Source organism: Etheostoma spectabile, chromosome 9 (genome assembly GCF_008692095.1).
Source record: "Etheostoma spectabile isolate EspeVRDwgs_2016 chromosome 9, UIUC_Espe_1.0, whole genome shotgun sequence".
Lineage (NCBI taxonomy): Eukaryota > Metazoa > Chordata > Actinopteri > Perciformes > Percidae > Etheostoma > Etheostoma spectabile.
In genome coordinates this window covers 34,673,993-34,686,670 of record NC_045741.1, presented here as the reverse complement: position 1 = coordinate 34,686,670, position 12,678 = coordinate 34,673,993, and the positions used below count along the sequence as shown (strand labels likewise).

The 12,678-nt window shown below is 41.1% G+C and overlaps 1 protein-coding gene across 2 annotated transcripts in view; it reads left to right on the top strand.

Annotated features, from left to right (window-relative positions):
- cpamd8 (C3 and PZP like alpha-2-macroglobulin domain containing 8) overlaps nucleotides 1–12,678 on the top strand; it is a 42,157-nt gene that overhangs the window by 5,899 nt on the left and 23,580 nt on the right. For both annotated transcript variants that reach the window (XM_032527016.1, XM_032527015.1), the window contains 18 exons: nucleotides 307–361; nucleotides 588–701; nucleotides 1,060–1,144; nucleotides 1,350–1,458; nucleotides 1,692–1,919; nucleotides 2,042–2,212; nucleotides 2,609–2,737; nucleotides 2,835–3,033; nucleotides 3,293–3,471; nucleotides 4,647–4,796; nucleotides 4,923–5,084; nucleotides 5,194–5,336; nucleotides 5,993–6,055; nucleotides 7,517–7,748; nucleotides 9,639–9,792; nucleotides 11,629–11,759; nucleotides 11,929–11,980; nucleotides 12,118–12,416. In XM_032527016.1, the coding sequence (XP_032382907.1) occupies nucleotides 307–361; nucleotides 588–701; nucleotides 1,060–1,144; nucleotides 1,350–1,458; nucleotides 1,692–1,919; nucleotides 2,042–2,212; nucleotides 2,609–2,737; nucleotides 2,835–3,033; nucleotides 3,293–3,471; nucleotides 4,647–4,796; nucleotides 4,923–5,084; nucleotides 5,194–5,336; nucleotides 5,993–6,055; nucleotides 7,517–7,748; nucleotides 9,639–9,792; nucleotides 11,629–11,759; nucleotides 11,929–11,980; nucleotides 12,118–12,416 (2,655 nt within the window). The remainder of the gene's footprint in view (nucleotides 1–306; nucleotides 362–587; nucleotides 702–1,059; nucleotides 1,145–1,349; nucleotides 1,459–1,691; nucleotides 1,920–2,041; nucleotides 2,213–2,608; nucleotides 2,738–2,834; nucleotides 3,034–3,292; nucleotides 3,472–4,646; nucleotides 4,797–4,922; nucleotides 5,085–5,193; nucleotides 5,337–5,992; nucleotides 6,056–7,516; nucleotides 7,749–9,638; nucleotides 9,793–11,628; nucleotides 11,760–11,928; nucleotides 11,981–12,117; nucleotides 12,417–12,678) is intronic.

The following is a 12,678-nucleotide window of genomic DNA, read 5'->3' as shown; positions in this document are numbered from 1 at the left end:
CTCTTCCCAAGTCTTGAGTTGTTTGTAGGGAAAATAACAAGCCCCTGTTTCATAGGAAGCTTCGGGAAGCCCGTGTGTGACTTCTAGCTAGCAACAAGGATGTTTTCTTTCACTACCCCCTTACCTTAAAGTACTTTGACAGTGGTATGCCAGGAGCCAGGCCTCTGGGTCAGGTTCAGTACAAGGACTGTTAGACCTGACTCAACATTTATCACTGTGTAATGACCATATGCAAATGAATTACTAACATACACATATGTGTAAGGAGTCATCTTAACCCTGATTTCTGAATGTCTAATCTCTCAGGATCCAAGAGGATCCAGGATGGTCCAGTGGAAAAGTCTAAAATCAGTCTGCTGTGGTGAGCCACCTCTTCTATAATGTATTGCATCATCATTGTGCAGCTGATAGATTACATTTTTTATTGCAGTGTTTCTCTAGGTCATATTTTTACTGAAGTGATGAATTTTCTACTAATGTTTACATGTACTCGTATCATGATGTATGTATGTGGGGGTACGTACATGGTTACTCACTATCGAGCATACAAACATTGAAGGTGTTAACTAGATTTCTCTGTCTTACAGGCGTTGTAAACATGAGTTTCCCTCTGTCTGACCAGCCTGTGCTTGGAGAGTGGTTTATCTTTGTGGAGGTGCAGGGCCACACCTATAACAAGTCGTTTGAAGTGCAGAAATATGGTGAGACCATGCACGCGCAAGAGAGTTGCGCACAACACATCACATTGTTTATCAAGAGTACTTTGTGGAGTATATTCCCCAGTAGTTCTTTCTTGTGTTTCTATTTCTAGTGGTAATATACTGACCTTCCAGTTTTAGTGTATGTTTGTTTGTGTAGCAAATTAAACGTTAAATTAAATAATTAAGTGCTTCAGAAATGATAGACATCTTTCGAGACAAGAGGTCACTCCTGCAATTAGTGTTGTTGTAGAATTACGATATTTTCATGCAGAAAGCCACAAGACATAATACAACGAGAAAAATACACCAAACGATTGGATATGTAACTGAAGTAATACTCTTGTCACTTTCCTAACAGTGATGCCCAAGTTTGAACTGATGATTGATCCACCGCCCTACATCCGTGATCTGAGCTCATGCGAGCAAGCTACTGTCAGGGCCAAGTAAGTCACTTCAAATTCATCATCATAGAATATGGCCGTTTTCTTTTGTGAGAGGGACTTTTGTTTGGCTCATAATCCATAAAATGCTGGTACATCTAGTAACTCTGTTTTAATACTCTTATCATGCTTTTTTAATTGTTTCTCGATTCACTGACCATGGCTGCCTTGTAGATGTAGAGGTCTCTGACATATCAATGTTGTACAGGTATACGTTTGGGAAACCAGTGACAGGGAAGTTGACAGTGAACATGACAGTGAATGGCGTGGGCTACTACCATCATGAGATGGGTCATCCCGTGATTAAAACCATGGAGGTCAGTTTCTTTATTCCCTGGTCAGGTATCATTGATACTGTGTGTTAATGCTCCCTTTTAGGAATTTAACAGCAAAATTAAGGCTGTTGTTTTTTGGGGCTGAACTTTGTTCATGCTATTATTATCATACATTGAACATAATTATTATTATTATGGGTGATCCAAAACCCAGCCCATAGAATTATGTTCCACACATTCAAAACACCAGATCACTCCTCTTCTGTTTTTCTTAGATCAAAGGCTCTGCAAACTTTAGCCTGTGTGTGAAAGAAATGATGCCCTTGGATGTAGCCGACCACTTCAGGGGTACTGTGAGCATTTGGGCGTCAGTGACAAGCATAGATGGGAGCAGGCAAACCACATTTGACGATTCAACACCCGTCCATAAACAGCTCATCGACATCAAGTATTCCAAGGACACGCGCAAACAGTTCAAGCCTGGTCTGCCTTACAAAGGGAAGGTGAGACAGCAAAATGTTTGTCAGCTCTAACAGCTGACACATTAGGCTATTATTGGTTAATATCTGTCCTGTGGTCTGCTTTTTAGTATTTTCCCACCTACGCTTTAACTCTCTCCCTGTAGATTGAGGTGACCTACCCTGATGGGAGCCCAGCTGATGGGGTGAGGGTCCGTGTCAAGGCCGAGCTGACCCCCAAGGACAACGTCTACACCAGCGAGCTGATCTCCAAAGACGGCCAGGCCAGCTTTGAGATCCCCTCCATCCCTACTGCTGCCCAGTATGTCTGGCTAGAGGTCAGTGGCTGTAGTAACAGCAGTTTCTAGTGTTAGGTGATATGAACACGGTGAGGTGAGAAGCTAACTGTCAGGGACCAAACAGTGAGGCAATGAGGAGAAAAGGAGTTTTGGTGGAAAAAGAGGGATTTTTATTCACCCAAAAATACAAAACAATATACCGGTAAACCAAGAACTTAATATCTAGGCCTATAAAAGAGGTCAACAAAATAGAACTTTTCTCAAAAATAGCAACAACGAAACAAGATATGAACTAAACAAACTGACCTAACTGAATGAGACAAAAGGGGACATACTGTACATACTATGCTTGGCCATACAATATTACACACAAGGGGAAACCCAAGATAGACATAAACTATGCAAAACCTTTCTTTTATTTGTCATTTGTTATAGACCAAGGTTACTTCCATCGATGGCAAGACAGTTGGAGACCAGTACCTGCCCAGCTACCTGTCTATCAGTAGCTGGTACTCTCCCAGCAGGTGTCACATCCAGATTCAGAGCCCCAGCACCCCACTCAAGGTCTGTGCTTCCATTTTCTTTTGGTCTAAATCCTCTGTGAACATGGATTGTTGTTGCTTTGGGTTAAAAACCTCATTACCATCACACTGCTACATAGGTCGGCCAAGAAGCAGAAGTTGCTTTTAAATCCACCTGTCCCTGTAACTTCACCCTACACTACGAGGTGGCATCCAGGGGAAACATCATCCTATCAGGCCAACAACCAGCCAACCTGACTGCCTCGCACCGAGGAAAAAGGGCGACAGTCACCTTTGAAAAGAACATTCACACCACCCAGCTGCCTCCCTTCGCCTCTGGTAAGTATGTTTTTATCCCTTGGATTTTAATTGACTAAGATTTACACGTTAGGAGGTCTGCTGGAAGTCAAAATATCTGACTATTAACCTTAAAGAGGATTTTTAGTAGTTGTATTGTAGTAGCAGTCAGCAGGCAAGCACTTTAATTTTTGATTGTGTATGATACAGTGTCACAGCATCTTCCTCACCAATGTCTTTAACGTCAGAATACCAGGTAGTCTTTATAAAAACTGTGTCATTTTTGCGGTCACTTTGCCAGGTGTTGCAGACTCCTCCTCCTCCCAGGTCGAGATGGAATGCTGCGTGTCGTATCTACGTTTCCCCGTTAGCCACAGCATGGCACCACTCAGCCGTCTGCTAGTTTACTATGTGAGGGAAAATGGCGAAGGCGTCACTGACAGTCTGCAAATCCCCATCCAGCCTATCTTTGAGAACCAGGTTTGTATTATTGAAACATAAGGCTTCAATGTACATGAAAAAATGCTTTATTCCCTGCTTTCTCCTGCCCATCGGTACTCCACACAGAGGGCATTCGAGTATTCACGATTTATATCCAGAGACGGCAAAGTACTCACTTTCCGTACTCAGGTAGAAGTACAGAAGGTACTTGTGTTAAAAAATACTACTAGTACTGATTTAACTTATTTACACAAGTAAAAGTAAAGTAAAACTGGCTTGGAAATGATTTAAAGTAGAAATGTAAAAATAGTCTTGCAAATGACAACTATTTTTCATGCAAAGCTGCTTGGACAACACAAATGTTACCAGAGTGCATGCTGAGAAACTTCAGTGAACATGTTAAAAAAGCTCTTCATATGGCATTGCCTACATTTTAAATGGATGTCTGCCAATAGGCCTAAAACATCACATATATGATTATTGTGACAGAGACTGGGACTCCAGGATAATAAGATTCTGACTGAGTAGCAAGCTATGAATTCAATTGTGATTCTGTGAGAATTTAAAGATCCAGTTTCTCTTTTTTAATCTTCTCCTTAACATTTAAAGGAATCTGCATGTATGTGTGTGTGCATGTATGGCTCCTGGAAAAAAGGGATAAAATATGACTTACTAAGCAGAAATTAATGAAGAAGTTCCCCATACTTTAAGAGTTACACAGCATATTCATTTGAAACATTCAAACTGCAGTTTTCCACTCTCTGTCCTCATGTTTCCTATCACATCATATTATGTAACAGTGTAGGATTGATGTTTGTCTACTCTATATGATACAGAAAGTGCTACTGAAAAACTATCATGCAACACTGCCAACTGGTGCGGAAACATTTATCAATGAATTAATTAGAAGATCAACACAAAATGAATCAACAACAACTTTAATAATTGATTCATCATTTATGTCATTTATCAGAAAAAAGTGGGGATTTTGTTTTGAAAAATTCCAATTTTCACTGTTTTAAACCCAATGCTTCATGAATCGACAGAACTAAAAATGTGTTAGCAGATTAATCAATAGCATCACTACTGACAACTATTGGTTGAGGTTGAATGCACAAAATTGTGGTCCAGACTTGTTGTATAAATACATGCTGGTCCATAGAAATGTTCTGGTTAAGGGAATTGTCTGTTGATTTGTGTCGGTTGGTTTGCAGGTGTCAATTTCTCTGTCAAATAATGAGTCCATGCCAGGGGACCCCGTGACCCTGCAGGTCCGGGGAGAAAAAGGCTCCTGTGTGTGTGTGGCCACTGTGGATAAGAGTCTTTATCTATTAAAACCTGACTTCCAGCTCAGTCCAGACAAGGTCGGTCCTAAGTTTAGTGGTGTTTCACTATCACAATGTCCATCTTAAAATGTGAATTCATCTTTTATTAAGTCTTAACTGTTGTTTTCCCTAAAACAAGGAAATGAATGTGTTTCCTCTGGGCAGGTGTTCAGAGAGCTAGCAGACTTTGATGTTTCCGATGCCTTCGGCATTCTTAAAGATGACGGACACTTCTGGTGGCCTGGGCTGTCATCAAAGAGACGCAGGCGCTCCTCTGTGTTCCCATGGCACTGGGACATCACAAAGGACGCACGCTTCGCTTTCTCAGTGAGAACATACACACACATTATTTAAAAAGCCTGCAGTGATGGTACAGGTTTGAGAAATAGTAATCATTGTGCGTGTGCTTTTTTATTTCTCTGTGTGTTTAACACAGGAAACAGGGCTGGTTGTGATGACAGATATGGTGAGTTTAAACCACCGGCAGAGTGGAAGCATGTACACAGACGAAGCCGTTCCCGCCTTCCAGCCGCACACCTCCACCTTAGTGGCTGCCATGCACTCTCGACCCACAACCAGGTAAAGGACAAGCTATACAGAGGTCAGAGGCCATCTCTGGGCCTCTGTGTTGTCCTATTTCAAAAGTTTTCTTAACTCATATAAAAACATAATGACTATTTAATAGATGAAACACACATCCTTTCTCAGATTTCTCTGTTAGGATGGTCTTTCTAACCATTAAAGGTCCCTGCATGTGAGTTACTTATTCCACTCCTTGGGGGTAGAAAACAAGTTATATATGAAAATCTACTGAGATCTTTGACTAGACCACACACAGTGTCTTACGCTTTTATTTTTCTGAAAACAATTAATTTGAAAGCAAACCCATGAGAGCAATAATTACTTAATGCTTCCTAGAATTATATTCTAGTAATCATTACTCAACATTTCAGTATTTGTCATGCCTGGGTTGAATAAGGTCTCCAAAACGAGTTATAGACCAGAAAGAGAAAAACATGACAAAAGAAAAGAGTTTTGTTGGTTTGTGCATATAACAGTCTGCATTCCTTAATGCCGCAAATACTTCTCTTTCTAGTGATGGACATTAAACACATGACGTTACTTGACTGATGTTAGTGTAGAATTCAGAACAATACCATTTTTGCAATTATGGTGTTGTTTTATTGTGAGCAGCTGAAACTTTTTATTGATGTTAGCTTGTGTTTTGGTTGCAGAGCAGAGAAGCGTAGGCGTACATTTTTCCCAGAGACTTGGGTGTGGCACTGCCTCAACATCAGGTATTTAAATCTTTGTATAAATATTTGTGTGTGTGTGTGTGTCTTGTGTGTGTGTGTGTCTGTGTGTGTGTGTGTGTGTGTGTGTGTGTGTCTGTGTGTGTTAGTTACATGCCTTAGGCTAGAAATATCAGGTGCATCCGATTGTCTATACTTATATGGGATTTAGTCACACACTAAAGTATTTAGAAGAGCAGAGAAATGGATTGGGGTAGAGAAGAGAATAGCAAACATAAAAAACCTTGTAGGGATGAAACAGACAGGAGACAAAAAGAAACATTCATTATTTATAAGAGGAGACGAGGGTGGGGTAGAACAGGAAGAGGAACAAAACACCAATGTGTGAAGAGAAGACTATAGTCAGTGCCTGAATTGGACCAAAAAAGGTGCCAGTACCCTAATTCAGCAGTTGGCCTGATTGTTGCATGTGTCTTGGATAAATTTATATTCATACAGTACGTATATCTTGTAGGGGTGACCCCGATTATTGTCGTCTGAAAATGTGGTTATGAAACAAAGGAAAATTCATTTTGCCTATATGGACGTGCTGAATGTCTGATTTTAAGTAGAATTGCTTGGCTCTTCACCATAATGCCACAATGCATAGCCTATTTTTATATATAGATCAGCTTATGCATAATATTGTTAATAACAGTTAAAAGTTAGGGTACTCGTTACTGGGGAGTACCTGCCTATTTCAGGCACTGAATATAGGTAAGGTGAAAAAGAAAGGAAAGGTGGAAGAGAAGGTGTGAAGTTGGGGTAAGAAAGGGGTGCTGGGAAGATGTGAGATTGAGGTGAGAAGAGAGGAATGAGAGAGGAGAGGAAAGGTATGAGTCTAGCCTGGTGTTCCATCACTTCTCCCCTCTGGGTGTGAATGTGCCTCATTTAAATTGGCTGATTTTGGAACGGACTGTCACTTTTTTACCAGCTCCTTCCATTCACTTTCAGCCAATATAAATAAACTGCCCATAGATTTCCATATTCTTAATTCCTTTGGATGGGACTTCAGCTCTGCCTAATATCCTGTGAAGTCTAATGCTCTGATTTCCCCTTAGAAGTCTATTAAAGTGGATTTTGGGCAACTTTGATCAAAAGGAAGGGCGTACATGGAGTTTTTCAAGTTTTTTATGCCCTCCAACAGTTTGCCAAGACCAACATTAAATATGCGTTGCCAATAATAAGCTCAGTCCATTTCATCCAAAGAAACAGATCGGGCCAACACCTGACTCTCCCTCACACCTATCCATCGTAGAGTGTTTGCTGTAGTTACATTGGTGCAGATGTTGGTGTTGACACAGGTGTTGTTAACATGAACGTGATGTACAGTGATTCATCAAGCCCGTCCTTGTAGTCTGCGCCTTTTTATTACTTGTGTTCTATAAAACATGAAAGAAATTTTTAAGTCACTCTTCAACTAAGTTTGCCACTCAAGTTGCATCTCAACATGTGTCACTTTTACAGCTCTGAAACCGGGGAAGCAGAGCTGCAATTGAATGTGCCGGATTCCATCACCACATGGGTGACAGAAGCTGTTGGCCTGTCAGTGGAAAAGGGGCTGGGCTTAGCAAAGAGAGTGGAGCTTCGTACTTTCAAGCCCTTCTTTGTCGACTTCACGTTGCCCTTCAGCTTAATCAGAGGGGAGCAGACCAAAGTTCCCCTCACTGTCTACAACTACCTGCCAAGCTGCTCTGAGGTAAGATGATGAATGAGAGGGCAAATGGACAGGAAACGTACGTTTCCACAGTGCAGCATGTAAGACTCATCAGCAGTCGCTTAATATTAAACCATTTCTGAAGATGATAAATTACCCTACTCATGTTTTGGTGTGCATGTTACATTACGGTTTGCCATCTGAAAAAAACAGGTTGGAAAATAAAGGTTTTGGGGTATCTGCAGGTGTTGTAAAGGGAAAAAAGCTACCCCTTCAAAGAAATCTTTTGTCATGGCACCGCAGGCCACCCAACCCTGGTGATATGGGCTGTGTTTCTGTGTTGATATGTTTGGAAATACACAAAACATACTTAAAATAAATGTCACTGATTTGTTAAAGGTTTTGACAACATTCAAAATGCACAATAAATGAATAACGATGTGATAAATCTTCCAACACTCTTGCCCCTTCCTCAATGCACCCCAGTGCATCAAACATCTATTTTCTTTCACTTATTCGGGTCCAGATCCCATTACTTTGGTTAATTATATCATTAGGATTATTGTTATATACAGCTGGAAAATTCTAAAATATAATACATATAAAAAAAATCTAATAAATAATTCTAGGCAATATTCCATCATACTTGGATGATGGTAAAACTGGTAGTAAAATGCCTTCTATGTGGTATAAAAAAGGTCTTCAAAAGTTTTAAATATAACTTACGTGTGCGGATAACCTGTGCATTAAGATTTTATTTGTGCATTACTCGTCATGCTCTTTACTGCCGAATGAAAAGAAGTCGATAGCGACTTCATATGTTTTAGAGAAGACACACTAAAAGTCTACACCCTTCCTGGAAGGAAAGTGGGAGATAGCATCAACAAAGAAAGGGCTTGGGGAAATTGACCAAACAAAGTTGTCAGAAAAAGGGATAAACTGCTAAACAAAGAAATAACAGCAAAAAAGACATGTCTTAAGCAAGTTGATTTTTGCAGTGTAATGGCATGAGTAGGTAACAGAGGCTGTCTCCAAAGTAGGAAAGTTGTTTTGTAAAGCCCAATATGACAAACTTGCCTTTGAGGGGTTTTCAATCTGAAAAATATACATGCTTCATCCTCGGTTTCAGACAAAGTGGAAAAGTGTTTGAAGTTTTCACTGAGCAGACTCTTCCAGGTGCTGGAAACCAACCTAAAAACAAATGATGTGCTTTATAGGTGATGGGCTAAAACATTCAAACCACTGTGATGGCCCTAAAGTTTTTTCATGTATACATTGAGCAGAATGTGATGAACGAAACAAGGCTTGTTATGGGATGACTGTAGGTAGGCCCATGGGTACTGAGGGACTGGAGATGGTGGCCAAAGGACGCACAGGTTGTGCTGTGAAATTTTGAGATTAGTCCAGTATGTTCAGCGCTCGCTTTGAATAGCCCTCTAAGTTCTGTCTTGGCCTTAAATGGATCCATCCTGCGCTCCACACAGATGACATCATGATGTTTGCAGATGAGCCTGTTAAATGGCCTGTGCGTGTGCTGCCCTAATGTCATGTTAGGTGAATATACAAACCAGAGTAGCCCTTCCTTTGATGTCCAACCCAGCAACATGTGATTCCTATATTTCCTGCTCAGTTATTTATGACTCGTGGCATGTGGATAAAGAACAGTTAAAAGATACCGCTGCATTACTGAGCCCTGTGTGAAAATTGGACGATGAGTGGAACTCAATCCCTCAGGGAGCTTGAGAAGCATGAGTCAGTCAGCATGGAAAATTCACAATGTGATTTAAAAATTCTCCCTCGCTTTCAGAGCTTCAGAGAACACGCTATGTGAGGGAGGGGCGTGCCGGCAGAAATGATGTAATTGTAGCCTGTCAGAGAAGATCAATTTCCTCTGATTTGTCTCTTCCTCTCCTCTCTGCTCTCCTCTCACAGGTTCATGTTAAAGTCTCTGTTCCAAAAGGCATAAAGTTTGTTGGCCATCCTGGAAAGCACCACCTTACAAGGAAGAAGTGCGTTGCTCCTGGGGAGGCTACACCTACATCCATTGTATTGTCTTTTACTGAACTGGGGTCGGCAAACATCACAGGTAGTCAAGTCAAGTTTATTTATATAGCATATTTCACAATCTTTACAATTTGTACAGCATATGATACTCTCTGGCCTTTGACCGTCGATTCAGATGAGGAAAAATCTTCCCCCAAAAAAACCTTTAATAAGAAAAAAATTGAAGAAAGCAGTTACCGTAGAATAAATCAAACTAATAAAAATAACTTAATGGAAAATGAATGAGGATTTGTGATTTCTCTATTAACTTTTGTATTCCATAATGACCTCTGCCAAGGAGGTTATGTTTTCGGTTTGTTTTATTGTCAGCAGAATTAGGCAAAGACTACTGGCCGGATATTCATGAAACTTGGTGGAGGGGTGTAGCATGGGCCAAAGAAGAACCCATTGAAGCAGACCGGATCTGATTCACAGGGGCAAATACACAAATTATTTTTTAATGTTGTTAATATTGCGAGAGAGGGTATTTGGCCTTGGCGAAGGTCTGAGCTCTCCAGATGCCCTTCTAGTTTTAAATACTTATAGGCAGGAGGGTTTGCTTTTAACGTAAACTTGTTCCATGTACATTTTCTCCAGGCCTGCATTTTCACTGTTTGTCAGTATAAAAGATAAAATGTATAGTTTTATTACTTTTAAAGAACAAAGCAACTTTAACTTACTTAAAGACATTTTGTAGAGTTAAGTTATTGCAACAATTTAGGATCAACTATTCTTATATCCAACAATCCCAGTCACGGGATTCAGAAAGGAGGCAGGCTCAGACTTTGTTTTGAAGGTCTGCTTCTGAGTCTTGATGTTAATACAAACAATACAGATTAGATTGTGCTGTATCATGGAAATAGCGTTACTTGAATTCTTAAGTGGCGCAGCACTTGGAAAAATAGCAGCCTTTCACTAGGACGTCAGTGCCCTCAGTGTGATGCCTGACAAAAAGGCAAGCCTTTGACTTAAGAGAGCTCCGCTGGCCAAGGGGCTGAGCTGTGTGTGATCTGGTCACCCACCCACAGTTACAAACAGTCCCCTCCAGAACGCATGTGAGAACAAAGCAGGCCAGCAGTGGGGGAGCAACCAGAGCTGAGCTGTGACACTCAGTGGCATGTTGATGAGTTTGCAGGTCACTGGCGGTCAATGGGCCCCCCATGGCCCCACTCCTAGTCCCCTGGCCCCTTGTGTTTCCCTCTCAGTACACACACACAAAGAGACGCCACTGGCACAGGCCCACATTTCCAATGTGCTCCCTAGCAAGAGAACTGGAAGTCCTCTTACAGACATGTTTGTCTTGTGTAACATATGTTGTTGTCCACAAATAGACACGACTACATCCAGGTGTTAGTAACTTTTTGACTTAAAAAACACTTTTTTAAGTTTTCCCAATCCCTTAACAATTTGCCAACATTGTTATGATATCTATTTTGATATAAATCCCCCCATAAAGAGTGACTATTAATTACTTTATATATAATGAGCCGCAATGTCTAGATTGACAAAGGTCAAAACAATATTGCCCAATAGCCACAAGTACTCTGAGAAGTACTTTGTAACAATAAATTTAAAACATTTAAAGTGGCATAACTACCAAGCAACTCTAGGCAGGCCGATTTAAAGGGCCCTATGCTTTCCCAGCCCTACTGTTATTTTATAAAACATACTGCATATACACGTGGACAATAACTTAACAATAATTCCTCTGTGTCTGTAAAAAGCTGAAGTCCTTGTGGCACTGGAGAGCAATACCAACTTGGCATGTTTTATTAGGGACCTAGCGACCGGCTTGGGGCAACACTCCAAAGACATACTAGACCAATGGGGTGACGCTGTGCTGTGACATAATCGAAATTCTCTCTGTTTTCTGCAATAGCCCGTGCTATTGCCTACAGTGAACCAAGCTGCTGTTCAGATGGATTCCAGACAGGCAAAACGAGCAACGACGTGGATGATAGAAGAATCCCAATTGGGCTAGATTATGTCCGCAGGACTGTCCATGTGGAGGTAAGAGAAATTATGTTGATCAGTGTCAGCTGATGGAGAACAGTTGCTTTATATATTGGGTTTATTCAGCATTTTTTTCGAACTGTGTTGAGATTGGTCAGACCCTTTTTTATGTTCTTGATTTATCCCACTTTTCCTTTTCGTTCTCTTCCCTTCACTCTCCTTGTAGCCAGAAGGCCTTCCCAGGGAATACACCTACAGTGTCTTCTTCTGTCCCAATGGTCAGTATGGATATATTTTCCTGATGTTGAGTCATTTTTAATCCTTTTCGTGAAATGATATATGCAGAATGTCAATACTAGCGTTACTACTGTCAGTTTTACTTAACATAAAGGGTATTTAATATTTCCATTTTCAGAGAGAATCCACATTTCCACTCCCAACAAGTATGAGTATCAGTATGTGAAAAAGCCAGCCAAGATGAACCAGTTCCAAGTGGCAGTTAAGACCCACAACGATGCCCATTTTGCCCTCTCTGCCAGCCCCCATGACAGTGCAGAGATGCTAGAGATCGTACTTGGGGGTAGGCAAAACACTCGATCTTGGATCTCCTTGGGCAAGATGGGCGAGCCCCTGATCAGTGCCGCCACGCCAAGCATTCTCTCTTGGGAGGAGTTCCGCAGCTTCTGGATCAGCTGGAAGGGAGGTTTGGTACAGGTAAGGAGTAAAGGAACTGTACATTAAGAAAAAGTGTAATAGATTTGTGTTCAGATATAAAGCAATGCTCTGACACAAAGAGAAGAGAGTGAAAAAGACTCAGCAGGCCATGGGGTTTGTGTGTTAGGAGGACTGGCGCCACTTCTACTGGCATCCCTTCCTATAAGACCACACTTAACGGGATGATGTCACTGAGGACACTCAGTGATCCATGGATTGGTACTCGCATGGCATTCTCTAGCTGGCTCACTGCTACGCAGTC